This window comes from Colletotrichum karsti, assembly GCF_011947395.1.
Source record: "Colletotrichum karsti strain CkLH20 chromosome Unknown Scaffold29, whole genome shotgun sequence".
Lineage (NCBI taxonomy): Eukaryota > Fungi > Ascomycota > Sordariomycetes > Glomerellales > Glomerellaceae > Colletotrichum > Colletotrichum karsti.
In genome coordinates this window covers 20,416-45,572 of record NW_024065929.1, presented here as the reverse complement: position 1 = coordinate 45,572, position 25,157 = coordinate 20,416, and the positions used below count along the sequence as shown (strand labels likewise).

General features: G+C 49.5%; 8 protein-coding genes across 8 annotated transcripts; 3 read left to right on the top strand and 5 right to left on the bottom strand.

Annotated features, from left to right (window-relative positions):
• Nucleotides 1–1,074: 1,074 nt before the first annotated feature.
• On the bottom strand, nt 1,075–2,531 carry CkaCkLH20_08545 (uncharacterized protein; the record flags this gene model as incomplete). The annotated part of the gene is made up of 4 exons (XM_038891260.1): nt 1,075–1,191; nt 1,247–1,499; nt 1,581–1,770; nt 1,841–2,531. 4 exons carry the CDS (start codon nt 2,529–2,531, stop codon nt 1,075–1,077), a joined length of 1,251 nt encoding a protein of 416 aa, XP_038743272.1.
• Nucleotides 2,532–4,449: 1,918 nt separating this feature from the next.
• Nucleotides 4,450–6,477, top strand: CkaCkLH20_08544 (uncharacterized protein; the record flags this gene model as incomplete). The annotated part of the gene is made up of 5 exons (XM_038891259.1): nt 4,450–4,971; nt 5,029–5,196; nt 5,254–5,339; nt 5,398–5,481; nt 5,547–6,477. 5 exons carry the CDS (start codon nt 4,450–4,452, stop codon nt 6,475–6,477), a joined length of 1,791 nt encoding a protein of 596 aa, XP_038743271.1.
• Nucleotides 6,478–6,843: 366 nt separating this feature from the next.
• Nucleotides 6,844–8,856, bottom strand: CkaCkLH20_08543 (major facilitator superfamily transporter; the record flags this gene model as incomplete). The annotated part of the gene is made up of 7 exons (XM_038891258.1): nt 6,844–7,357; nt 7,419–7,559; nt 7,610–7,962; nt 8,022–8,144; nt 8,201–8,320; nt 8,376–8,471; nt 8,533–8,856. The coding sequence occupies 7 exons, from the start codon at nt 8,854–8,856 to the stop codon at nt 6,844–6,846; spliced, it is 1,671 nt and encodes a 556-aa protein (XP_038743270.1).
• Nucleotides 8,857–9,664: 808 nt separating this feature from the next.
• CkaCkLH20_08542 (amidase) lies at nt 9,665–11,713 on the top strand (the record flags this gene model as incomplete). Its single annotated transcript, XM_038891257.1, has 7 exons — nt 9,665–9,955; nt 10,017–10,139; nt 10,212–10,361; nt 10,423–10,841; nt 10,919–11,042; nt 11,120–11,522; nt 11,592–11,713. 7 exons carry the CDS (start codon nt 9,665–9,667, stop codon nt 11,711–11,713), a joined length of 1,632 nt encoding a protein of 543 aa, XP_038743269.1.
• Nucleotides 11,714–12,199: 486 nt separating this feature from the next.
• Nucleotides 12,200–13,154, bottom strand: CkaCkLH20_08541 (class II aldolase adducin domain-containing protein; the record flags this gene model as incomplete). The annotated part of the gene is made up of 3 exons (XM_038891256.1): nt 12,200–12,280; nt 12,333–12,849; nt 12,913–13,154. The coding sequence occupies 3 exons, from the start codon at nt 13,152–13,154 to the stop codon at nt 12,200–12,202; spliced, it is 840 nt and encodes a 279-aa protein (XP_038743268.1).
• Nucleotides 13,155–16,021: 2,867 nt separating this feature from the next.
• On the bottom strand, nt 16,022–17,833 carry CkaCkLH20_08540 (uncharacterized protein; the record flags this gene model as incomplete). The annotated part of the gene is made up of 1 exon (XM_038891255.1): nt 16,022–17,833. The coding sequence occupies one exon, from the start codon at nt 17,831–17,833 to the stop codon at nt 16,022–16,024; it is 1,812 nt and encodes a 603-aa protein (XP_038743267.1).
• A 1,476-nt stretch (nt 17,834–19,309) lies between these two features.
• CkaCkLH20_08539 (MFS lactose) lies at nt 19,310–21,076 on the top strand (the record flags this gene model as incomplete). Its single annotated transcript, XM_038891254.1, has 3 exons — nt 19,310–19,517; nt 19,588–19,995; nt 20,058–21,076. 3 exons carry the CDS (start codon nt 19,310–19,312, stop codon nt 21,074–21,076), a joined length of 1,635 nt encoding a protein of 544 aa, XP_038743266.1.
• Nucleotides 21,077–21,237: 161 nt separating this feature from the next.
• Nucleotides 21,238–22,996, bottom strand: CkaCkLH20_08538 (cytochrome P450; the record flags this gene model as incomplete). Its single annotated transcript, XM_038891253.1, has 5 exons — nt 21,238–21,400; nt 21,468–21,634; nt 21,691–22,005; nt 22,055–22,840; nt 22,964–22,996. The coding sequence occupies 5 exons, from the start codon at nt 22,994–22,996 to the stop codon at nt 21,238–21,240; spliced, it is 1,464 nt and encodes a 487-aa protein (XP_038743265.1).
• Nucleotides 22,997–25,157: the final 2,161 nt, after the last annotated feature.

The following is a 25,157-nucleotide window of genomic DNA, read 5'->3' as shown; positions in this document are numbered from 1 at the left end:
AGAGCGCCCCCCTCTTGGAACGAGTCCCCGTTTCAACTTTCTCAGAGTCTGTACGCTGTGAAATTGGGTGACCCTCGAGGGTTGCTTTATGATGTTGGGATACCTGAGAGGAACCGACGTCACGACGATGAGGGTGAGGAAGTGTCAAGTCGGGATACGAGTCGATATATCTCGAACGGACACCTCAGAGATGATACCCGCCCCTGAAGATCAAGTTCCCACGTGGTAGGAAATCAACCGCTGAGCGATGAGGTTGCACGTCGCGTGGCACGGCGTCTACCCGTTCAATCAATACCATACTTGAAAGGCTTCAAGCCCTTCAGCCCCTACGACATGCCAGGGACGAGATGGGTTGATTTGCATACGTCGATTAAATGGATCGGCAAGGCATGCCTTGGAAAGATGGGAGTTTGAAGCAATCGTGGCACATGCTGTGCTACTGGACTGCAATTGCTGGACGTGACGATGACGGATATTTGACTTCTCATCACAGTATATCCCCCAATCGGAGAGGCCGACATGAAAGCTCAGAGATCAGAAACATTTGAAGACTAAAGATACGGAGATACGTAGATCAAAATGTGTTCTCGAATCCGTCGCCGACGCCCCCTTTACGTATCCACCAGCCCTAATTCAACTGAGACATCGCGCGTCGTACGCCATGTCAGTGTATCACGAAGAAACCGACAGCCATGGAAATCACCTGTCAGGTCATTACCTTCCAGCCACAGTTGCGCAAAAGATCCAGCCCCTGGTGGAAATCGCCATACTCTTGAGCATCAGCTGGCTTTTCACATAAGACTCCCCTGGGAAAGAGGCGCCCTAGCGGCCAGCTCCCACGTGCGGTGTTACCAGAAACACATGGTTTTCTGGCAGAGGCGTTCGTGACGGCCCCTCGCAATGCCTGAACCACGAGACAATCGAAGCGAGCTGGAATGCTTCTACGTTGTTGTCCTCCTCGAGAGAAGCTTTTACCGAAATTTGACGGGTTCGAGGGGCCGACGGGTGTTCCGAGAAAAGAGCTCAGCTCTACGGCTGAGGGCTTCAAGGTCTGCACGACTTCGGCACTCAACATCACTTCGAGACGCCTCGATCTGTGTCTTCGTGAATCATGGGTCGAACTTTGGCGAGAAACTCCTCCAGCCCGGCTAGCATTGCCTCGGGCTCTTCTAGAGCCGGAAAGTGTCCTCCCTATGAAGCTAGTCAGTCGCAAAAAACATATGATGGAGCGGGTTTCTTTAGTTACCCTTTCATAATCCTTGTAGAAGATCAGGTTGGGGAAGGTCTTCTCGACCCAAGCCTTTGGGGCTGGCACCAGTTCGAAGGGGTAGTTGGACACTCCGAACGGCTTTTCTGCGGGGAAGGGAATGCTGGCTGGAAAGCGGTTCGAGTAGATGCAACGTGGATAGGTGTCCGTGGCCCAGTAAAGGGTCACGTTCGCGAGGATGGTGTCAATTGGCGGGGGATCTTCCGCCCAGTCACAGAGTTTCTCGCCAATCCTATTAAAAGCTGGTCAGCTTGGTTGAGGTTTAGAATCACAACGTGAGAGTTGGGGAAGGATTAATGTAGGACTCGCTGACCATGCTAACAGAGACAACGGGTTGGATGCGACAGTGAATCCAACAGTGCCGGGCTTGGTCTGGTGCATAACAGAGTATCCAGTCCCTGTGGCGAAGAAGGCTTGGGCATTGGCAATGCGTTGCTTATCTTCCTCGGTGTAGCCTTCCATGTCGTTTGGAGGGGTTTCTTTAGTGGCGAAGAGACCATTCACTGAAGCAATTCACATTTAAGCCTGCGAATATCAAGACGGGCAAAGAGGGAGAGAGGGGAATCGACATACTGTGAAAAGCTTTACATCCATCAAACGTCTCCGCTAAGATTCTGGAAAGCAGGGTGCCAACGTCGCCGCCGTGAGCTATGTACCTCTCGCCAAAACCCAGTTGGACCATCAATTGGTTGAGAATGTTCGCCGCATCGTAGAAGTCGAACTCTGCCTTCACAAAAACATCTTCCTCAGAGGCCGCCGAGAATGACGAGAAACCGTAGCCCGGTAGGGAAGGGACGATGATGTGATAGGGCAATGTCTCCGGGGTGTACTTCCTTTTCAGAAGTTCAAGAACGGGCAGATACTCCATGAAGCTGCCCGGAAATCCATGAAGGACGACGACTGGCAGAGCATCTTTACGGCTGGAGAAGAGGCCAAGAAAGTGAAGATTGTAGTCAATGCCTTGCGTCCACTTAAAATCCAGATCCGAGAGCGACTGGGTTGAGATGAAGTTGGGTATCGCGTTGATGCGTAATTGGTGAGAATGCCACAAGAATACGGACGGGTCTAGCCATGCCTCTCTGGCCTCGGATAGCCATTTGTGAGTCGTCCCAAAGGCTGGTTGAGTGTTTTCCCACGTGGCGGGACCGATCTTGGATAATTGAAGGAGAGACCGGAGAGACGCGAGGAATGATGAGGGAATGTCGACTGTGAAAGGGGTGACGGATGAAGAAGGGTATGGAGGCGTCGAGAAGGATGGTGACATATTGAGTGTCGGGCGTAGGAAAGCAATGCTCTTCTCAAGATGCTTCAATAATAGTTTGAGTTCGACATGAACTTGACCACAAAACCATATATCCTAGGTGAATTCAACGATTTATATTGGGAGTGCAGCGTAGTCTTAGAATAAACTGCTAGGCGCCGCATCTTCATCTTAACCCTGAATGTTGCAACGAATGAGCAAGGTTAATTAGATCACATCAGTGCCAGGAAGGAAGGCCAATCGTTAGGAAGAAAAGCAATGCATGGTTGTGGCTTAGTCCACTCAGTGTTTCGAGAACAGTGCTTCGTTGTCGAATATTCTAAGTTGAGAAATATTACCGCTTTTAGGCCACGGTGAGCTTGCTGTGAACCAAACGAATGACGGCGAGCGTAAGCCCGAGCATGGAGTCGGAGATGCGGGGCCGAGTCTGCCGTTAGAGTGGAGCCCGTTCGGGTCATGCGTGTCCCGAACATGAGATGAACTTCCCTTTTCGTCAGAACCATTTTTGGCAAAAGGTCCAGATGTGGAACTAACTCTTGGAATTCAACATCACACTTATCGATCTATAAACATTTGACGCCATTTGGCATTCTGGATTACTATCACCAACACATGAAAGAAGCAGGCATATTTGGAACAACCCTCACTGCCGGACATCTCAGCACACTGCTGATCATGATAGATGCACTTTAGCGTTCAGTAATCCGATTATGATTTGTCACATTGATTCATGTTATCGAAGATCTCCCGCGAGCTCACGGAGGCGAAGCTTCTTATCCGAAGTCAAGCAGTTCATAGGCAAGCCAAGACACTGAGCAGATCATCTAGCTCAGGGGAACCCTGCAGCACTACATAAGATTAGTCGCACCTGGACTCAATCGTACTCGATGCTTAGCACAAGATCTAGCACCAACTGAGCATGGGAGCTCGCGGGAATAATATCGTATGTGACACCAATCCCGTTGAAGGCTTTTCGGTATTCACAGCACCTAGCACCCCCATACCTACCAAAGGGACCTTGTGGGGAAAGAAATGACAGGTGTCTCCCTTCTTGCGATTCGTCCACACGATCCGTCCACACAAGTGCCGCAGCTCGGGATGGCTTTGAACCGTTCAAATTTGTCCGCTAGAGATTGGATGTTTCGTTTGGTTTACTTGTATCTGTCACTGTCGATCACGACGTCGTCTCGGTCGCTACAAAAGGACTGGACTTGAGAGGCGCGGCGTCTCTCGCGTACCTGTCTTTCAATACCTTTGTGTGAGGTTTCCAGCTATTCATTGGTCATTCATGAATTGTGGCGCACTTGAAGCTCTCCACATCGCCTTGCCTCGAAAATGTTAACTCACGAAGATCTCAAAACCATTGGCAAGAGGGTCGGCACGTAGAGCCACGGTAATCGTTTGATTGGGCAACAAGCGTCTAGCGCGGCTGACTATAACGTCTAGTCGAAGGCGGTTTGATCCGGGGTGCCGAGGGCACGGACGAACGCCCTTAAGATCGACAAAGAATGAGATAGCAACATGATTCGGGACCCCTAAACTTGTCGGAGTTGTGCCTTGCGAGAAGTTTCTCACTATGACAAGGAGGCGTTACGCAAGTGGAGGGGGGGTTCGATACTCGGCATAAACAAGTGGATTTGCTGCTCCAGGCGAAGCTGTGCGTGCGGCTGCATCACTTCCGTATTAGATTGCCAAGCACGCTATTGTTTGACGGCCCCTAAAGATCTTGAATGTTCGATCAAATGTTGCCGATGCCAATGGTCTACGATTTGACTGCCTTCTAGACTTCACTTTTGCCCTTCCCTTTCCCCCGAGCATCTTCAAGATCTCCATGTTTGAAAAGCAAACGAATTCCCGTCTCGCTTCCTGCTAAAAACAAAAGAACTGGGAAAACATCTCTCTCGTCATCCAACCCGACACCATGGACCCTGCTGCACTGGCAAGTCTTACTATTTACAATCTTCCGCCATCGCCACCAAACTTCGACAGCTTAGGTATCTTCTACCTCACCTTCTGCGCAACATGGACAGCGCTTGTCATTGCGGGTATGGTCTTCTGCTGGGTGAATCGTCGAAGCCCAATTCTCAGGCTCCGCGGTCTGCCCCTGTCATTCGCAGCCATCATTTGCCTCCACCTATACTGGATTCTCGCCCAGATCACGTATCCGATTGGGGGAACTATGCCGGTGGTTCTGGCGTATGACGTTCAGTACGTCGTCATGGGGACGTGGTTTCCGCTCGGCATTGCTTTGTTCCATGCTTCCAACAGCCGGTTTCTCCACGTCGCAAAGCTTCAGAAACTACACTTCACTGGAACTGGGGAAGGAAGCAGACGAGGCAGGGCTGGCTGCGATGGTTCACGAACTTCTTGGCTCTGTCGGCTGAGAAACGCTAGTTATACGAAGAGAATTATGGTTCCGATTGGTATTTGCATGATCGTTCAAGTAAGCATCCCCGTTTATCTCATTGAGTTTCCAGAGATACTGATCTCTCTGGTTCAGGTGCTTCTCACTATCGCCATGTGGGTTTCCTGCAAGAAGTATCATCCTACTTTCGGTATCCCGGGAACGGAAATCCGAGGATCAAATATTATGGAGCAGATGGAAGACTTGGGAAGAGGGTGGGAGTGGTGGCCAACGGTGCTGTGGCAATTTGTTTGGGCTTGGATCGTAAGTTCTTCAATGCTCAATGGAGACCGATGCCTTCTCTAACAAAAATCGTAACAGGTCGCTCCGACTATGCTCTGGAAAGCATGGTCCATCCGTGACACAATGGGATGGCGAACGCAAACCGTTGGCTGCTGTCTAGCAAGGTTGGTGTCTTTGATTCTTCTGCTGGAGCATTTCATAAGCTAATCTTTCCGTTGTCAGTCTTCATGCCACGCCGATGTTTCTTGCTGCATCATACGCACCCGCTTTTGCCAAAATCAACCCCTATTTTCCACCAAGCCAATGGTTAGTGTGCCCACGTTGTAGGCCTTCATATGTGGAAGACATCTTAGCTAACAAGATACTACTAGGCTTCACCTTTCATCGATGGCCTTCGAAATCTTCGCCATTTTTGTCCCAGCAATCCAAGTCATACGACTTCGAATGCTCAGCAAACACACAGTAGAGTCGAACGCCAAATGGGATACTTCAAGCCAGGCAAGCACCGTCAGACCTACATCCACTGCTTTCTCGAACTACGGAAAGTGCAAACGTGTGACCTCGGCCAGTCTGCTGGAAAAAGGTTTTCCTTCGGCCTACAAACTCGACTCGAGCGAGCTTGGCCCTGAACCGGACTGTCGCCTACTTACCATGAGCGCTCTTGACTACGCTTTGCGCGAGAACCGAGGCTCATTGCAGGAGTTCTCAGCTCTAAGCGACTTTTCAGGCGAGAACATCGCCTTCATCACTCGAGTGGTGGCATGGAAGTCTTCTGCTTGGCCGGCGCGACCGGCATCGCCCGAAAGCTTGTCAGTCAATAACGAAACCATGCTCAACGCATACAACCGCGCCCTCGATATCTACGCCGACTTCATCTCCCTGACGCTAGCCGAGTTTCCTCTCAACCTCCCATCAACCGAGCTCAAGCATCTCGAGGCTATGTTTGAGAAATCGGCTCGGATTCTGTTCGGCGACGAAACTTCCATCAACCCGATCACGCCATTCGACCATACTCATCAAGTTCGCGATGGGTCAAGGACAGACAGCGAACCGGACATTCGGCGTCAAGTCCGGTACACCGGTGAAATCCCTGCCGGATTTGATGCGACGGCTTTCGACAGCGCCCAGAAACACATCAAGTATCTCGTATTGACCAATACTTGGCCCAAGTTTGTCAAGGAGATGCATCAAAGACGGCGGTCTAGTGAGACAGACCGAAGCGTTGTCACAGCAAACTCAGAAACGTCAATACTGAGTAAAGTGTCAAGCACCTTTTCAGGTTTCATTCGGTCTATCTTCTAAATAGACGTTGTTCTCATGTCGTCTTGCAACAGCGATGTATCATATAGCGGCCCATGTTTGAATCTTTATTCAAAGATAGACATTCATTTGTTATGGCGTTTCTCTTTTGCTACTTACACCGAATACCCGGGAACCTCCCCAGAGACACACATATGTACGAGCTGGAAAATCATAAATCGTAAACATGACGTATTTCTGATGAGATATACAAGTTCAGCGACAAATAGAACTGTCAATCACAACAACTCTCCATGTCCTGTTAAATTTACTGCACACTGTCACTAAACGAGTCGAGGCAACGTAGTGTTGCCGACTCACATTCGAGATGCGTCCTTTCCGGTTGAAAACCGAGGAATACGTACAGACTCAGTGACTCAAACCCTTCGCATGTGCCTTGGCAACGTGTTCCCAGTATCTCTTCGCGCTCTTCTCTCTCATAGTTCTACCATATTTCGCCATGATAAAAATGCTAGCATTCCAAACAAAGCCAATGACACCAACAATGATGTATGTATTGCGATAGCCCATGTGGTTCAGCCAGGGAGTGATACCGTAGTTGATCGCGAAGCTCATCGTGTTGCGGATGATGACGCAGGTGGTGATCATGTCACCAGACAGCTGCGGATACGAGGCAATGGCGTAGCCCAGAGAACCCGCGACTGACAGTGCATTGTTGATGGCGAGGGTGAACTGAGAGATAACGAGACCAATCCAATGAATATGGTAAGCCACACCCAGACCGTAAAGAATCATGCTGAAAGGCACGAGAAACATTGAAGCGGCGAATAGCCACAGCGAGTGTTCCGACTCCGAGATTCCGTTGTTGCGGCGAGCAAGCTTGATGGTGAGGATCTTGCCAACCTTGCCGCAGTAGTAGCCTCTGTTCGTGAGTTGAATTAGCCACCAAGCCTCAAAGAGCTTCTTTCTGTTGTAGGACTCACCCGACGATCGTGCCTAGAACACCACCTGCGTACGCAGCAGCAACGCCAGCAGTGGAAAAGCCATACATGGTGGTGTACACCGTTCCGGCAGTTGCATTTTGAACACCTGACCATACCAGGTTGTTTGCCCCGTACATCAGTCTGGAAAGGTTAGCACTGCATCATATTGATAGAACATGATGGTAACATACCCAGCATAGACCACAGAAGGGTAGGTGAAACCTCTCATAGAGCCGAGCGCAATATCCAACATCCGGTTGGGCCTACGCTTGTCCTTGATGCCGAGCTTTTGAATGAAAGTTTTTCGGGGGTAGATGACTTGCCCAGTCTCGCTATCAGTAGGATTGGCGGTCGAGAGATCCTGCTTGTCGGTCACGTTCGCGACCTTTGTTTCACTCTCGCCAGTAGGCGACTCGGTTGCTCGACTCTCAGTTACCAAAGCTTCACCATGGTCCGCTGGCCTTGGAGCTCTGTCATAGTTGGTCTCTTCCATGAACAAGAAACAATAAACAAGAGCTATGCCGTTGAAGATCGAGCACCACCACTGCGTTGGTAACAATATGATCAGCATGATGAAAGTATGTCTCCAAGGACGAATCTTACCAGTGTCCATTTCCATCCCATGCCGACGTTGATGAAGCCCGAAAGCATCGGGGCGAGCTTGCCGGTCAACGAGAGACCCCAGCCGTAGAGCGCAAGATACTTCGGGCGCTGATGGGCGAACCACTGCGACCGGATTAGTCTTATGGGACTCGTCATTGAATGATGTCATGTATGCGTACAATATCGGTGATGGATATCTCACACAGAGATTCCACTGGTGCTCCAAATAGACCCAGTAGGATTCGATTCGCGAGGTAGGTGTGTTTCGTCGTGCACATTGGCGCAGTAGCAAGAATAATCTAAACGACACAACTATCAGCATGCATGATAAATATAGTGTTCACTGGTACTCACAATATTCGCGACTAAAGACGCTAGATAGGCTGGTCTTTTGCCGTATTGAAGAGCGAGAGGTTGCCAAATAATGCATCCCCAGCCGTAGAATAGGAACTACTCGCCCATTTTATCAGCAAATGTCGAGTATGAGGAGGAAGCCCTCGTTGGTTCTTACCATGATGCCCGTTCCGTTGTTAATGTCTTCAAGAGACAGACCAGTCGCCTTTCGAATTGGAGTAACAACGGAGTACACCGCACTACTGGGAATAGCGATCATGATAGTGTACAGGACGACACAAGACGTAGCAAGAAGCTTTCGCTTTCTGGTCCAATTGAGCGGATCTTCCGGGTCCTCAGATGGCCGGGGAACGAGGATGATATCTGCCTCATCTGAACCGGTTGCATGTTGACCGATGACAGAGCCGTCTAAGTCGATGAGTCTGGTAGTGCCAGGAGGCAGGATCTCGCCTTCAGGCTTTCCATGGTCGCCGGAGGCCATATTGCCGATCTATACCTGCTAGAGGAAGCTGATGAGCAAAGACGATATGGTTGGGGTTTAGACGAAATCCGGTAAAGCCTCAGTTGAGGATGGAAAGGCAAAAGGGCGAAGCCGTTGCGTTTGGTTTCAACGATGGGTTTCTCCCTACTTATGACGCTGAGTACGACAACGCCGTCTCAAGCTTTTGATGCGGTCTTGGCTCACCGAGGTGTAACACAGACGCCACCAACCACAACATTTGTCGGGGTGCTGATAAGCTGCGTTTGACAGGGAGAGCTCTTACAGGGAGCTAACGCGGGGCGAGCTGATAACAACACGACCTCGGCGTCTAGGGTAAGCTCCAAGAGATATCGATCGGACATGATCCGATAACGATCAAGAGGTCTTCAGAGGGGCAAAGATATACTTGATTTGAAGCTCGGATATCTTCACCCAGTACCGTTCCTTGCTTTTCAATGTGGAGGTGGATGTGCATGCGGAGCTGACAAGCGGGAGCATTTGATGGGATACGCAATGCAACCTGCGTGGAGAATGGACCCGCTGCGATATCCAGCCGGGGAAGTTGACAGCGATAGGCAGGAAAGCAACCAACACCGGCCAAGATAGGTGCAGCTGATAACAGAGGATTGCATTGTCTGTGAAACTGTACAAAGTGCAAAGGCGTCCAAAAGAGAAGAACGATGATGCCCTTCGCCAATCGACAACTTGCAGAGATCTACCCGGTCGACCGGCTCACGTTACATACGCACGTCACGACGTAAAAGAAAATTACCACCACCATCATTATCGCTGCGCCTTTCACGTCATCATGGTTATCAAAAAGATCACTCAAAACTGGAGAGAGCTTGCTCAAATCTGTATCGACATACAGCAGAGATCGATCCCCAAAGACTACCTTCTTCCGGATAGCCAGTTGCCGCCCAAGGAACGACGCGATGTTCAAGGTATTCCATACGAATCAGGAATCCTCACGACTGAGGAGCTGGAGATGACAGAACAAGATGCCTCGGGCTTGTTGGAGAAATACAAGTCTGGGCAATGGACTGTACGAGAGGTCATTGTGGCGTTCTTGAAGAGGACCACCATCATCCACCAGCTGGTACGAAAAGTGCTTCGAGGTTGTGCAACGTGTTTACTAATCAGTATTTCCACGTTTATAGACTAATTTTGCCACTGAGATTTTGGCCGAATCTGCCTTGAAAAGGGCTGATGAGCTTGATGCTCATTTCAAGAAGACAGGCCAATTGTTTGGACCTTTGCATGGTATCCCAACCTCAGTAAAGGTAAGAGATCGCAACAACAGCCGGGGCCCCATGCCATTGAAATTCAGCTTGCTGACGTTTATGACAAACTAGGAGCACATTGGCATGGGCGGACGCATCACCCATGCCGGTTTTGTGTCGAAGATCTCCAATGTTCCGCTTGAGGATGCCCTTTCCATTCAAATTTTAAAGCAGGCGGGAGCAGTTATACACGTTAGAACGAATCAGCCCCAGTCATTAATGGTGAGAAGATTGAGTTGCTGTCAGAGCAGCAAGATTGGCTTTGCTGACGCAAAATGACCAGCACTTGGACTGCAACAACAACATTACAGGCCTTACTTTAAACCCCAACAACCTGTTGCTTTCTCCTGGAGGCTCTTCGGGAGGCGAGGGCGTTTCTGTCGGAGCCAAGTGTTCGGTGATCGGTGTAGGTACAGACATTGGCGGCAGCATCCGAATCCCGGCTGCTTTCAACGGTTGCTATGGGTTCCGGCCGACCGCTTTGAGAGTTCCATGCCTGGGAAACTTTGGGATCACGTCCGGTCAGGAAAGCATCCGAGGCGTGGCAGGTCCATTGGGCCAGAGTGTGAGTGACTTGGACAGATTCATGGGCGCAATGTTGGGGGCAGAGCCGTGGCAAACCGAGACATCTTTGGTTCCACTGCATTGGCGACAGCTCGCCGCTAAAAAACACATCACGATTGGAGTCATGCTTGATGATGGGTAAGCTAATGCCACTTGACGTCAGTCAAGATGATCTGTGTGGGAGTACACATGCTGACATCCGATTCCGCAAACAGATGCGTTAGGCCTCACCCACCAGTTCTCCGAGCTCTGAATCTTGCGGCGGAAAAGCTGAAAAGCTCTGGGGTGAATGTTGTTAAGTGGGAGCCTTTTGATCACGCTCTTGGTTGGAACATTGTTGTAAGTTCATGAGACTCCGGCTGCTCTGAGTGACCGCAACACCAGTTTCCAACATCCAGCTAATGATCGACTTACAGTCTGCGCTATACTTCCCTCAGGGACCCAAGCCCTACCTTGACACCTTCGCGGAAGGGGGCGAGCCGACCCTCCCTCTTACCGAACATGCCTTCCAGTTTTCAAAGTCTCGGCCGCTCACCGTAGCCGAAAACTGGTCTTTGAATGCCGAAAGAGAGTTGTATAGACGCGAGTACCACGCTTTGATGAAACAGAAGGGCGTTGACTTCATCCTATGTCCGGCATACGTCGGTGCCGGCGTTTTGCAGGGTGGCGCCAAGTACTGGAACTACACGGCCATATGGAACATTCTTGACCAGCCCGCAGCAATTTTGCCTAGCGGACTGCGAGTGAACAAGAACATTGATGTGTTTGATGCATCTTACGAGCCCAGAAGTTCAGAGGATGAGAAGGAATGGAAAGAATGTAAGTTATACCACACTGGACGTAGATCCTTGAATTGGTGGGTATGGAACTAACACCGAGGCGCTATAGATGACCCCGAAACCTTTGATGGCGTACCCGTCTGTTTGCAGTTGGTGGGAAAGCACTTCGAAGATGAAGAAGTGTTGCAGGCAGCTGCACTTGTGGATCGGGTTTTGAAAGATCAGATTTAGAATACCAGACAATAGCCATAAAAAGAACCCAATTGCTTGTATGAATTTGTGAAGAAGCTTCAGCAGAGTCTCAATACTTCATCCTGATTCCCACTGAATTGAGGTGCTCTAGGTGTGATAACGGCTAGCATGATGGCGCCGTTCTCATCATGTCTCAATACGGAAGTTGAGCTCGATGGTGGACGAGTAAGAGACAAGCGAGAGCAGTTTGGTGAACCTACGAAGCCAACTGATTGTTCAGATTGACTGGAGATATTTGGAATGCAACAATGTAGTTCAAAATTCAAGGTGTTATCAATGAGCCTCAATTTCATTTGGCGGAATAGATAGGTAAGCTGATAAAAACTGCTTGGCTAACATACAGCGGCTCTTGGCGTTTCTTCCAGCGATGTCGATGCGATCTTTTGTGTTCGTCTCAACCACCACCATAGACCTCAGCGTTTCAATATTGGTACAAAGCCATTGAATTGCTTCATCATTTTTCTCTCATTCTCCTTTTGACAACTCGCCCTTTGATTTCCAAATCTCATATTCGAAATCTGGTTGAAATTCAGTATACAGGGTTTCCTGAGAAAACTGGTCAATATGAATCTGCTGAATGGGTGAAATTGAAACATACCGGATCTGCATTAACCTTTGCTGTGAATCTGGCCTCCGCATCGCCAATGTAGCTCTTAGGAAGCCCAGTGCTTTCCACCATAATCTGAACCTCACATGACTTCTCCATAAGCGTGAAGAGGTAGGCCGCTTCATCTACCGTCCCGCCAGTGGTAAGGAGGCCATGATTCTGGAGAACTAGCACACGGCCCTTGTCCCCCAGAGCAGCTATGATGTTTGCGCTCTCCTCGGCATCCAGTACAACACCTCCGAAAGACCTGTAGACACCTTGCGTTCCCCAGAAATTACAGCTGTCTTGGTTGATAATGTCCAGCGGTCTTCCGAACGTGGACCATGCCTTGCCGGCCGGTGAGTGTGTGTGACAGGCAGCATGAATATCAGGACGCGCTTTGTGGATGGCGCTGTGAATCACGAAGCCTGCTGAGTTCACGGCTACTCTGTTGCCTCCTATAACTTGGCCATCTTCATCGATGTGAACCATATCGCTGGCCTTTAGCATGCCGAAATGCTTGCCGAGTCTGCCGATGGATTAGAAACTTGTGCTCAGGGACACAGAGTCCAAGGAGCCTGTGAGAACGTACGGGTTGATCCAGAATGTACTGGGGTCTACTGGATCACGAACACTTATGTGACCGCTTGTCCCCTCTGTGAACCCTTTCCGAGCGAAGACTCTGAAGGCTCCAGCCATGTGCTCAAGTTGCCATTGTCGCTTCTTGTAAGGGTCATCAATTGCCGGTATACCAGCGAACGTATAGCCCCCTGTTGCTAGCGCTGATACACCGGCCTTTTGTTCAGATGGCTCTGGGGTGGCTTCTAATGCCATGGGTTGTGTAGCTGTCGCATGGGAAGCTATCTCTGTCAGGGTTGTGGTCGACATCTTGGCGTAAAGATGAACGTGCGAGTTCGAATAGTCGAGAAACAAGCAGCAAAGAAGACTCTTGAGAGCTACAACCTTATCTATGCAAGTCAGCCTCACTTCATGATCCGATACCACGGATGAACCCGGCTTTTTAGGATCACTTCAAAGTGCTGCTCCTTGCAAGCTGTCCCCTTGGGTCCGGTCTAGAAGCTGATAGCGACGTCTTCGCTGTCGACTTCCACTTCAATGAACCCCTGTCCGGATCCACCATGAGTTATCACTGGCTTCGCGTTCCTGGTAAGAATGAAAGATAGGCTTATCTCGACCCAGTCTTTCCCCGCGACGGCGTTCAGGGTCATTTGATTGGAAGCTGGGTGCCATGCAATAAACCAAACGCTTGGGTGATAGCTCGTCATCGATCTGCTCTCGCTCCGAACTTCCATTTCTAATGACTGGACGTTGACTCGTAGTACTTTGCACAACTTACGGTTCTAGAGATTCTGTTTAATGGAGTTTTTGGTTCGTCCCATGCCATCATATCGGAAGAGAACGAAAACGTTTACAGGGTGCTGGACATGTCGCGAGCGCAAGGTGAAGTGCGATGAGATAAGACCCCACTGCAACGAATGTCACAGCAAGAGGCTGAGGTGTGAGGGATATGGTGCGCGCCTGCAATGGCTGAGTCCAGAGACTGGTCTTCCTTCCGGCAGGGCATCTTCGCGTCTCGGACCAACAACTAATGCGGGGACACCATCGAGACGGGAGCTTCCTCTGGGTATGTCTTTTGCCAGTTTATTTTGCAGAGATTTGTACTGACTTCGACGGTAGAACCTGTCAAATTGACCCTGTCATGGGATCAGGTTGAAGACATCCTCAAACTAGTTGACGCATTTGAGTTGAATGTCCCAACGAAAGAACATCACAACAGGAGCCTCAACATTCAGAACTTCGGTGTCTTCTCCCTGCATCAAGAGCATGTCATCTCTGATGCTGTGCGGCATATCACCACTTCGCCGGCGCGATTTTTGGAAACCGACGCACCAGATTGTCATCTCACATCAGGCCCGACGCAACATGAATGTGTCCGTCATGATGCAGAGATACCGAGCTCTCAGCCAAGTCTCGGGTCCCCTTCCAACTCCGAGCTGGCCGTTGCTTGGGAGTTATGCAATCTTTATGAACATCAAGCGCTTGTAGACCCATTGCTCAACCAAGCCGAACTTCAAGAAATCGGCGCAGATACCTTTGAACACTCAAGTGGCAGTATCAACCAGCAATTTCCCGCAGAAGCAAAACATCTTGTTGTCAGTTCTACCGAAGTACCCAGGAGCCTTCCGGCCTCAATCCTGCCGGATCAGGAGAGATGGTTGATGCATCATTATGTACACAAAGTCGTCAACATCTTTTGTGTCATTGATAATACCAAGAGCCCTTGGAAAACAATTCATATTCCGAGAGCGATCGAAGGAGCTGGTGAGTTGAGCATTATGGGCTCAACATCCAGAATCCGTAGCGCGTTGAGGAACGCTCTGCTGTCTATCAGCGCTTTTTTCCTCTCCAATGTTCAAGCCTCTCACTCTCGTCATGACGAAGCTTCAAAGTGGGTGAACGAGGCTATGCGATATCGCTATCAAGCTATCGTTCTACTAAAGCAAGCGGTAGAGTGCGATCTCTACTCAGGGGTAAGGCCAAAATACAAAGAGTATCTTGCCACAATGTTATCAATGATAACGATAAATGTAAGTCTCAGTAGTTTGATCAAAGTGGAACTTCCGATCGGTAGCTAATAGCTTCAATAGGTGATGTCGGGAGACACTAGCACATGCGGCATTCACCTGGACGGGGCGCAGAGGCTTATCAAGTTCAACCGGAAATCAAGAGCTTCCGGAAAGACACAAGCTTTACATCGCATTTACTATTATCTTCGAGTTATCTACGAGAGCACCTCTAGAAAGCGTCGTAACAAGAATCCTGGCTATCCGTCGACGGAAGATTCGCCTACAGAGTCAGCATCCAGACCACCTCAGGTTTTCCCATGTGACAATCCCACGGCTGGCACACCTGGAAGCCGAGTTAGGGAGCAGGAAATGACTGAGATGGCCAGCTTTGAATGCATCTACGGCATACCTCAAAGCCTTCTAGACCTTTTAAAGGATGCTACCAACTTGGTCAATGCAATCGAAAGTCTCAGGGAAGAAAATGGCCGTGCGACAGTCCCAGAATCTTTGGAAAGCCGGTGTGACATTCTAGAGAAAGCCATCTTTGAGTGGTCTGCGGAAGACCAACTGGCTCATTGCAATCAGATCGGCAAAGGAACAAGTTTTGACATCATTTACCACCAGACTAAGTCATTCCACAACGCTCTCATCATTTACTTCGCGCAAAACGTGCGTTTAGTCAGTTTCCGCTATCTCCAACAGAATATCGGAAATGTGCTGGACAGCATCGAAGCCATTGAGTCGATCAAGGTGGCGAACAAAATCTTGGCTGCACCAATTTTCTGGCCAGCCTTCGTCGCCGCGTCTGAAGCATTCGATGCAAAACAACAAGATCGATTTCGTCAATGGTATGAAAGAGTAGCGGTATATGGTATCAAGGCAGTACGAACCGGGACCCGGGTTGTCTATGAAGCTTGGAAAAGAGGACCACCGAACGATGCTCGGATTACTAGTTTGTGGATGAGTATTATTGATGAAACTGGGGAGACGCTCATGCTCACTTAGTCATTATGAATTGATCTCCCATTTACTGAAACATTGTGCATTGTTTGAAAAAAACATGAGCATATGGGTGGGCGGCCGTGCGTTGACAATAGCGCTGCCACAGAATTCTCAATCTCGAAAGCACCAAACCCTCATTCCGCCGTTGCCACCACGGTTAGCCCGAGCATAGTAGGGTATGAAGGTCAAGTACTTCTTCTCTCCCCGCTTCCAAGGCCTGCTGTCGTAAAGCTTCGAGTTGTCGGCGTTCTTCAGCTCTCTCCCCCTCGCTTCTACCGTGGTAACTTCGTGGTCTAAGATCCTCAGTTGGGCACCATCTTGAAGTAGACCTTCCGAGAGAGTAACATTGTCAATGTCAACATCGTTGTCAACATCTTCAATGCAGTATACCAGCGGGCCCCGCATGATACAAACTTCGTTCTTTCCGACTTTCGTGTTGGCGTACATAAAACGTGGTCGAGGGTTAAAGGTGATCTTAAACCTTCCATCGCTTCTCTCAGCTAGATAGAGATATCCGTCTTTGACGTGGCTGCCTGCCATTGCACCGTTGACCGTGTAGTTCTCTGCCCATCCTGGAATGCGCAAGGCCAGGGACAGAGTACCTGTCCAGGTAATCTCGACCTCCCAATCCCACGGTGCCTTCGTCTTCACGGTTACAACTGCATCGCTGGAAGGCACCTCGAGTACGCTACCAATGTACAAATGGATAGCGACATACCGGCCATGCATCGTGAAGATGAACGCTCCGAGGTTGCCAAGCAGTTTTGCCACGTTCGGAGGGCAACAGGCAACTTGAAACCACCGACTCCGTTCCTTCGGGCTGCCTGTGAATGTGCGAAGTGGATTCTCGTAGTAGAAGGACTCTCCGTCTAAGCCAACAGCGCCAAGAAAGCCGTTGTAGAGACCGATTTCCATGATGTCGGCATACTCAGAGTTCAGATGAAGTCGAAGCATTCTCTGGCACCAACCGGTCAGACCGAAAGTCGCGCAAGTCTCGGCATAGCAGACACTCCCTTCTTCAGTGTCTCCAAGAACGTACGGATGTCCAAAACCCTCCCACTGTCGGACTGATCCGAGGCCACCTGTGATGTACATCTTCTTGTCGACCATATCTCTCCATAACTTCTTTAGAGAGCTTTCGATGCCTTGGTTCTTTGTCAGACGCACCAAGTCCGTTGCCGCAGTCATGAAGTACATGGCTCTCACTGAATGGCCAACCAATTCCGTAGTCTCGACAAGTGGACGGTCGGCTTGATGATATCCGTAATCCCTGGGCATCCGGTATGTTGGTCTCATCTCGAAGCTATCCCAGTCTGCTGGGTCATTCCCACGAGCCCATGCCTCCTTGTCGAAGTAGATCTCCCCTTTCGAGTCTCGTTTCCCTCGCTCAAGGATGAAATATTCGGCGACCTTGAGCAGAATAGGATGTTTCGTGAATTCGTACAGTCTCAGTAACCCAATCTCGATCTCTTGGTGGCCAGGATACCCGCGCTTTTTCCCTGGCTCGGATCCAAAGACAGAATCGATGTGGTGCACAACTTTCATGACTGGCTCCAACAACCGGCCGCTGTTAGTCAATGTCTCATAAGCAACACAAGCCTCGATAAGATGGCCGATGCAGTAGAGCTCGTGCATGTCGCGCAGATTTGTCCATCGATCCTTGATTCCGCGGACAGTGTAGTACGAATTGATGTAGCCATCGGGATGCTGGGCTTCTCGAATATTGTCGACCGCCTCTTCAACTATTCTCATCATCTCGTCATCAGGATGTCTCATCAGGAAGTAGCAGGCTGCTTCAGTCGCTTTGTAGACGTCACTGTCCCAGAATGGCTGCAAAGCATCGGTTAGTCTGGGCTCGAACGAGCTTGTATCCTTGGATGATATGCGCTTACATGTGGTTGAGGATGATGGCCTTCCTTCCATTTCAAACAGTCCCAGTGACCTGATTCTCTTTGCGCCTTTACGAGGGCAGGTATGGTTTTCAATCTGCCATTATCTATCACCTGCGACCAAAACGGGGACGTGATTTCGACGTTTCGAATCGGAACTTCCGTGTTTAACGGTTCGACCCTTCGAATCGGAATTTCCATGTTTAACGGTGTCATGAATAACCAGAGGAAGCGAGGTTTGGCAAATTTTCAACAAACTGGGCTTGCAAAAGAAAGTCTTTATTGTGTCGTCACAAACACGTTACACCGGTCTCCAAACGAGTTGAGACAAGCGCTCCAATTGGAATCTCAATTGTTTTGCATGCATCGCTTGCAAATTATGAGGTCAAAGGTCACCTGATCTTCATTCTGAGCCAACTAGATGCACGTCTGCGTCCAGATACATCCGACCCTATCAACATGCATGCATTTGTTGGATGGACGCATGCCGCGCTTTGCGTGGACTCCGAGATCTTCGGCCATGCGTGACCAACAACGCGGGGTTTGCATATGCGGCCGGTCTGACTTCTCCCCTCAACCTCATCCACATCCCGGATTTCTAGTGCATCTGAAGCACCTATTTACTTAGCCTAAGCTTCATTCCTCCAGAAATGCTTCTTCCCGAAACCGAGATGCAGAAAACTTGCTGAAAGGCCTCTCAAAAACAAAACGCGAGATCAAGGGCAATAGGAGGACGCTCATGAAGGATTTCCTACCATGCTGTTTGTTTGCTGGCTGATTCAACGGCATTTCGGTCACTTTTTGAAAAAGATCCTGGCCCGATGAGGATGAGACTTTACCCAAGCGAGGAAGAGAAGAAGCCAGACATTGAACAGCGGCTTTGAAAAAGAATCATTGGCCACAAGTGCTTTCGGCAGTGAAATGTCGCTTCTGCTTCGCATTAGCCGACATGCCTATTCGAAGATGTCTGTTTGGTTTTTGTGAAACCCTCGCTTTCATACTCGAAGACAAGGCTTGTTGATGAACATATCTCATGGAATATGTTTTCAATTTGGCTGTATTCTAGTCTCTAGATACGCGAGAAAGACATCAAGACACATGCACGAACCAGTAAATGAGGTAATATCGGACGTTCTCTATGGTGAACATCACAGAATCTATCACTTTCCCCATACTCCAGCCATGCGAGCCATACCTTCAGTGGTCTAGAACCTTGTCCCAGCTGTCTGGTGATGTGGGTGAGGCATCCGGAGGTGGAGGTGTCCACCCCCGCATCTAGACGACCTAACCGGGGTCCTATGTCAGCTCATAGGATCATTCGTTCAATATGTTAGTTTTGGTAGCTCGGTTCGAATACCAAAGCGGCACCCAAGTGCCCTTGATCTTGGCTGCTTCTTAGTAGCTGCGCACTGTTTAAATACACCTCAGCATGCTCGAAGACTGAATGCTCTGTTACATGTTCGTCTAGTCACAGCTTCTGCTGGCCTTGAGCGCAGACAAAATCAGCGCTATGGCTCCTCGTAACACGCCTGAGATATCTCCTTCTGTCAGACCACCCCAGACAGAAGGAGCCAACGATATTCCTCTCAAGACCATGGATGTTAAAGAAGTCAACGTGCTTTCGGTAGAGTTGACCGACGCAGTAGCGAAAGACAAGCCGAATTACTGGTCTCGCTCCCAAATCACTCTCCGGGCAATAATACTATTTGTTACGCTCAGTTAGTACTCTACTTCTTACAAGTTACGTCTTCATGCACAAGCTCTTTACCTAACATTGAATTTGCTCAGATGGAATCATGAACGGATACGATGGTTCCGTTGCAAGCTCTATCAATGCTATGGACCAATTCCACGACTACTTCGATGTTGGCAAAACCGGACCTAAGATTGGTTTGGTCATGGCCATTTACACTGCAGGCCAGATATGTGGAAGCATTTTCTCGGCCGGCATCATTGACACCTTCGGACGGAAATACGGAATGGCCGTTGGCTCTGGCTTCATTATCATTGGGTCCGTTGTCCAAGCCACAAGCCAGACCCTTTCAGCTTTTATCGGTGGAAGATTCCTTGTGGGTTTCGGTGTGCCTATGTGCACAATAGCGGCACCTACATATATCGTTGAGGTCTCGTACCCGACCTGGAGAGGCTTAGCCGGTGGTCTCTACAATGTACTTGGGTGGTATATAGGTTCTATGAGTAAGTTTCAGCTGCATGATCCCATATCCCATATACTATAAGTGCTGATAGTGGAATCACAGCGGCAAGCTGGACTTGCTACGGGACGGCGAATATTGGCGGAAACATGTCCTGGCGGATTCCATACATCATACAAATCGTCCCGGCTGCGGTTATCATATGCGTAGTATGGTTCATCCCGGAAAGCCCCCGGTGGCTGTTTGCACACCAAAAGGTTGAGGCCGCAACAGCTATCCTCGTCAAATACCATGGAAACGGCAATCCAGACTCCGCCGTGGTGAAGCTAGAGTGCGAAGAGATAAAGTACTCCCTGGAAGCCGAGGCAGAGCTCAGCAGAGGCAGGTGGTGGGATTACAAGATTCTCGTCAAAACCCGCGCCAACCGGTACCGAATGTGGATTCTCGTTCTCATCACGGTATTCTCGATGTTCACTGGAGGTTCTGTCATCTCATACTACCTCCCATCTATCCTTGAGACTGTTGGTATCACTTCATCGTCGCAACAGCTTCTCATGAACGCATTGAATACCGTCTTTTCCTTCAGTGGTGGCATAGTCGGCGCTTTCTTTGTCGATAAGGCTGGACGTCGCCCTCTTCTATTGTGGGGAGTCTTCCTGTCTGGATTGGTATACATCCCCATCAACGTTCTCGCTGCACTTTCCAACGGCCATATCGACACAGCCTCGGGGTACGCATTCATCGCTATGATATTCCTCTACGGCATTGTCATGTCATTCACTTGGACGCCACTTCAGGCCTTGTATCCCGCCGAGATTCTCAGCACAGATATCCGCGCCAAAGGCATCGCAGCCGATAAGTTCGTTTCCGGCATTGCAAGCTTTATCAACCTATACGCAACACCAATAGCGTTGAAGAATATTGGGTGGAAAACGTACACTATCTTTCTCGTCCTGCACTTCGTTCACTTAGTACTCATGTACTTCGTCACGGTGGAGACAAAGGGGCGATCATTGGAGGAGCTGGAGGAAATCTTCAACGACCCCAAGCCAGTCAAGCGAAGCAAGCAAATCAGCAGAGTCGTGGTCGGGGATGGTGTGGGCGTCAAGGCCACCGACTCTTGATTCAAGTCGTGACTTAATGAAATTGGCTATCAGGGGGGATGTGTGCCAACAAGGTGCAGACGTGGAGTTTATTTGTACAAGTCAAGGTTTACAATGAATGAAGAAGCTGGCTATGGAGCCAAAAGAGATGCTCAATGACGAATGTGTACCAGCAGCCAGGCTCAGCCTGTTTTTCTCGGTGTGAGGTACATGTTGACGGGTCCCTTCTCCCAGAGAAGATATACTTGACTCTTCTCGTCCCAACCTCTGCTCTCCTCAGAGATTCTCAAGTCAAAGTTCCAGACCATTCTCGCCAGAATCAGGCGCATCTCCGCGTATGCGAGGCTGTAACATGAGAAGATGTAATTAGTATGATGCGCCTGCCATTGGAAAGAAGATGAGGGAAACGTACTTTCGTCCAATACAGTTTCTCGGTCCTACGGAGAACGGTTCAAAAGAGGTTTTCTTGTCTCCAGCGAATCGAGGGTCGTCAAGCCATCTTTCAGGGATGAAAGAGTCGGGCAGCGTGAAATGGGCAGGATTGTGGAAGGTAGGCCAGTGCCAAACCTGGACCAGAGACTATGTTGCTCCCATTAGCGATAAGCCAAGCGCTGGAAAGAGATCGAGAGACTTACGCCTTTCGGCACATATTGGCCCAGGAAGAAACCATCACCCTCAGACACTCTGCGCATGATGCCAGTTGGGACTGGAGGATACATACGAAGACCCTCGTTGATGACGGCCTGCATGTATTGAAGCTTCTGCACACTAACCATGTCGATTTCGTCCTCCGATCCGAATGCAGAGCGAACTTCATCGTTCAGCTTCTTGAGCGCGTTGGTATTGGTCGTGAGGTAGTAGGTAATGGCCGAGAGTGCCGTCGCGGTGGTCTCAGAGCCGGCAATGATGAGTGTCGAGGAGTTCGCGCGCAACTCGTCAAATGTGAGTCCCTGAAAGCTGTTAGCAGAAGTTCTCTGCTCTGTTCGTGGTGCAACAAACCTGATCTCCCTTCTTCCGTGTCATTGAGTCCATGAAGTCCGGTCGTTCTGTCTGTGCGGAAAGTCTCTTGGAAAACTTTTCTTGGGTAAGTTGAAGATGTTGTTCTCGCTTGTTCTTGAGGCCAGCCGGGATGAACTTCATCAGGATGCTCTCAATAAGGGGGTAGCGCCTGATGTTGTTCTTGAAAGCGCCTTGCTTGATGCCGTCGAACAGGATCTTGACCCATGGGTGGTAGTCACTGTTATCCAGACAGCCGAAAGGTTCCCCGAATGCTAGATCTCCAATGACATCAAACGTAGTCCAGTTGTACCACGCGACCATGTTCAACGGCTTGGATCCTCCGGCACAGTTTTCGTGAAGCCGTTGGAAGAGTAAGTCCACATATTTCCTGATAATCGGCTGCTGATCGAACATAGACTGAGCTGAAAATCCGTGCGATAGGGCTCGTCGGTATCGAGAATGATCTTCGCGGTTTCCTCCGATAATACTTTCCCTGCTGTCGCGAGTGAAGATGGGGTCTCTGCCGTGGTCTCCAGTGCCGTTCTTAAGGTGTCCGTGCAAGTCCTTCCAAGCGTCGGGGTGGCTGTACGCGAGCTCGTTGGGGGCGACTCGAACTATCGGTCCGTACTCCTGATGAAGTTCTAGGATCCTGCGATGAACTTGGCCGGATAGGTAAGACCTCGTGTAAGGGAGGCGGGTGGCAGCCCATGACTTGGGGCCAGGGTACGCTCGTAGTGGATGAAAGAAGACGTTGTATGTTACAACTGCGACGAGGGAGAAGAAACCCTAGTAAAGTTATCAGATATTAGGAGCTTTTTTGGTCCTATTCAACGTGAAGTTGTTCAACATAGTTGGTTGGCTCAACTCGCAAGGGTCGCGTGATGACCTGTCCTTCAGGGGCAAACTTACGAGACAGACGACTCCTACGACTCCCCACAGCATGGCGCGAGGGTCAAGGAGCCGAGAGCCGGCATCAGAAAGATGGCTTATCATGCTTAATGTGTTCTTGCAAACAATTGTTGCCAAAGAGATACTCGAGACTATCTACCGGTACGGTTCAGGCTGTCGATGAGGTCGTTTTAAGCAACATTGCCCTAGAATGGAATTCCTTCAACCCACAGTGAGTGCGGACTTCGGCTCAGGAATTCGAGGCCGAAGCCCCGGTGAAACGACGATCTCAGAAGTCGCTGCAGAGCACGGTTGCATCTCTGTGGGGAGAGTCTCAAACTCCGCGCATAAACCGGCTGCCAGCACGTCTCCGTCCCCCGCGATTTGCACATTTCGTGCATAAATCGTCCGGCTTGGCCCGCCTCCGGCCCATCCCGCCCCACTCGGGATCTCGATTGCGGCACTTCTATGCCGTCTTGCAGCCGGCAGTTCTTGTCATTGACGTTCGCGAGCTGCGGAGCACGGCCGGACCCCTCTACAATTTGCCATTAGCATGGCTGAGCGTTAATTGCTGCTGAGTGATTGGTGTTGTGTGATGCACAATTGCGTACCTATGTTGGACACATGCTCCACGTCGGGAGGAAGGCCACCATCCAGACCGCTTCAATACGGAGCGGGATTCAATCTTGAATGTACAAGCTCAGCGGGGAGGTGTATTGCCGTCATGAGATAATCTTGTCGAAGCGACTTGCTAATCAATCTAAAGTCATTGGTAGGCCATACAAGAACATTTGATTGTGAAATTCCGACACTTTAGACCCATGAGCAATTGCTTTTCACATGCACTGTCCACCTCACAAGACCACAAAATAATGAAGCTAATGCACTGCACTATACAATGTTGTTTGCATAAAGTAAGTGGGCCATGAGCCCAGCTCGCCGATGAAGACAAAGCCATTGCAGCTTAGTTACCTGCGGTGGCCATCTTCGGCTGGATCAACGCGCCTGCCGTGATGACTTACATAGTACGCAATCACTTGACAACGTTTAATATGATCGTTGTAGACCAAGTGGCTACACACTCCAGTCAGTAGAAATCCAAGCTGGCCAGTCTTTGGTCCGTTTGTGTCGACTCAGTGTATGTGCGCAATTGTAGTGGAAGAATGTTTACATATCTTGGATCTAAACTACAAGTCCATACATCTTCATACCATTATATATCAGAAATTCGTCGTCATGACAACGTTGGCAACGGTAAGGCTGAGTTAATTGCTCATGGCATACCTCAACTCCAAGTGAGATGGGTGATCGAATCAGAAATGAGGTATGGGCTTCAATATTTTCTCATAATGCTTTCAATTCTTTCCCGAGTTATTTGATACAAGTTTTCCCTTGTATGTTTCACTGCAGTGATGTGGTCTTCACCCATAAGGCATACCTCACGTTGACGAGTGACATGACATTGATGCCAAGCCGGCGGTCGCTGAAGTGTACGTACATTCTGTGCTATTTAAAGCCAGCTTACACGTAGAAAATGGGGCTACAACTGAGCCTCAAATTTTTCAAACTTTACAAAAGGATTCGATTCGCTGATTCCGAAGAGGCCTACTCTGATTGTTGCTCGTGGACGAAACGAATGTCGCCCGGACTACGGATTCTCCCGGAATATTTCGGAGGTTGACCGAGGGTTCCAGACATCGGCTTGGCAGCCTCTCGATCTGGTTACGCAGCAAAACAAGATGGCACTTGGGCGATTTGAATCCCACTGGCATAACCGATGTGTTAGTTCTTACACACATGCATTATCGTAACAAATTTCTTGGTGCAGTTGTCATCCTGGAAATGAAGGTCTAAGATGCAAGGTCGACAGGCCTAGTGAAGACAGAAAACAGGATACGCAGTAGCTTTATTGGTAAAGTAATTACCTTCTACACCTGTTAAAATAAAAATGATTATTGAAAAGAGAAAGTCAATCAGTCGGAAACGAAATATGGAATACTTCGCCCTAAATCTCGTTATTCCCCACGGAAGATTGAATCATTAACCCTTTGTCATGGTAGGAATCTTCTGTTATCAGGCAAATGCCTTGGCTCTGATACTCTCTGCCGTAGGAGAGGTGACTACAAACTGTAGTGTCCAATGGGATGGAAATGCGAGACCGAAATTGAGCCGGGACCTCGACATGACACACGTCAATGGCGATCATATGCAGGTG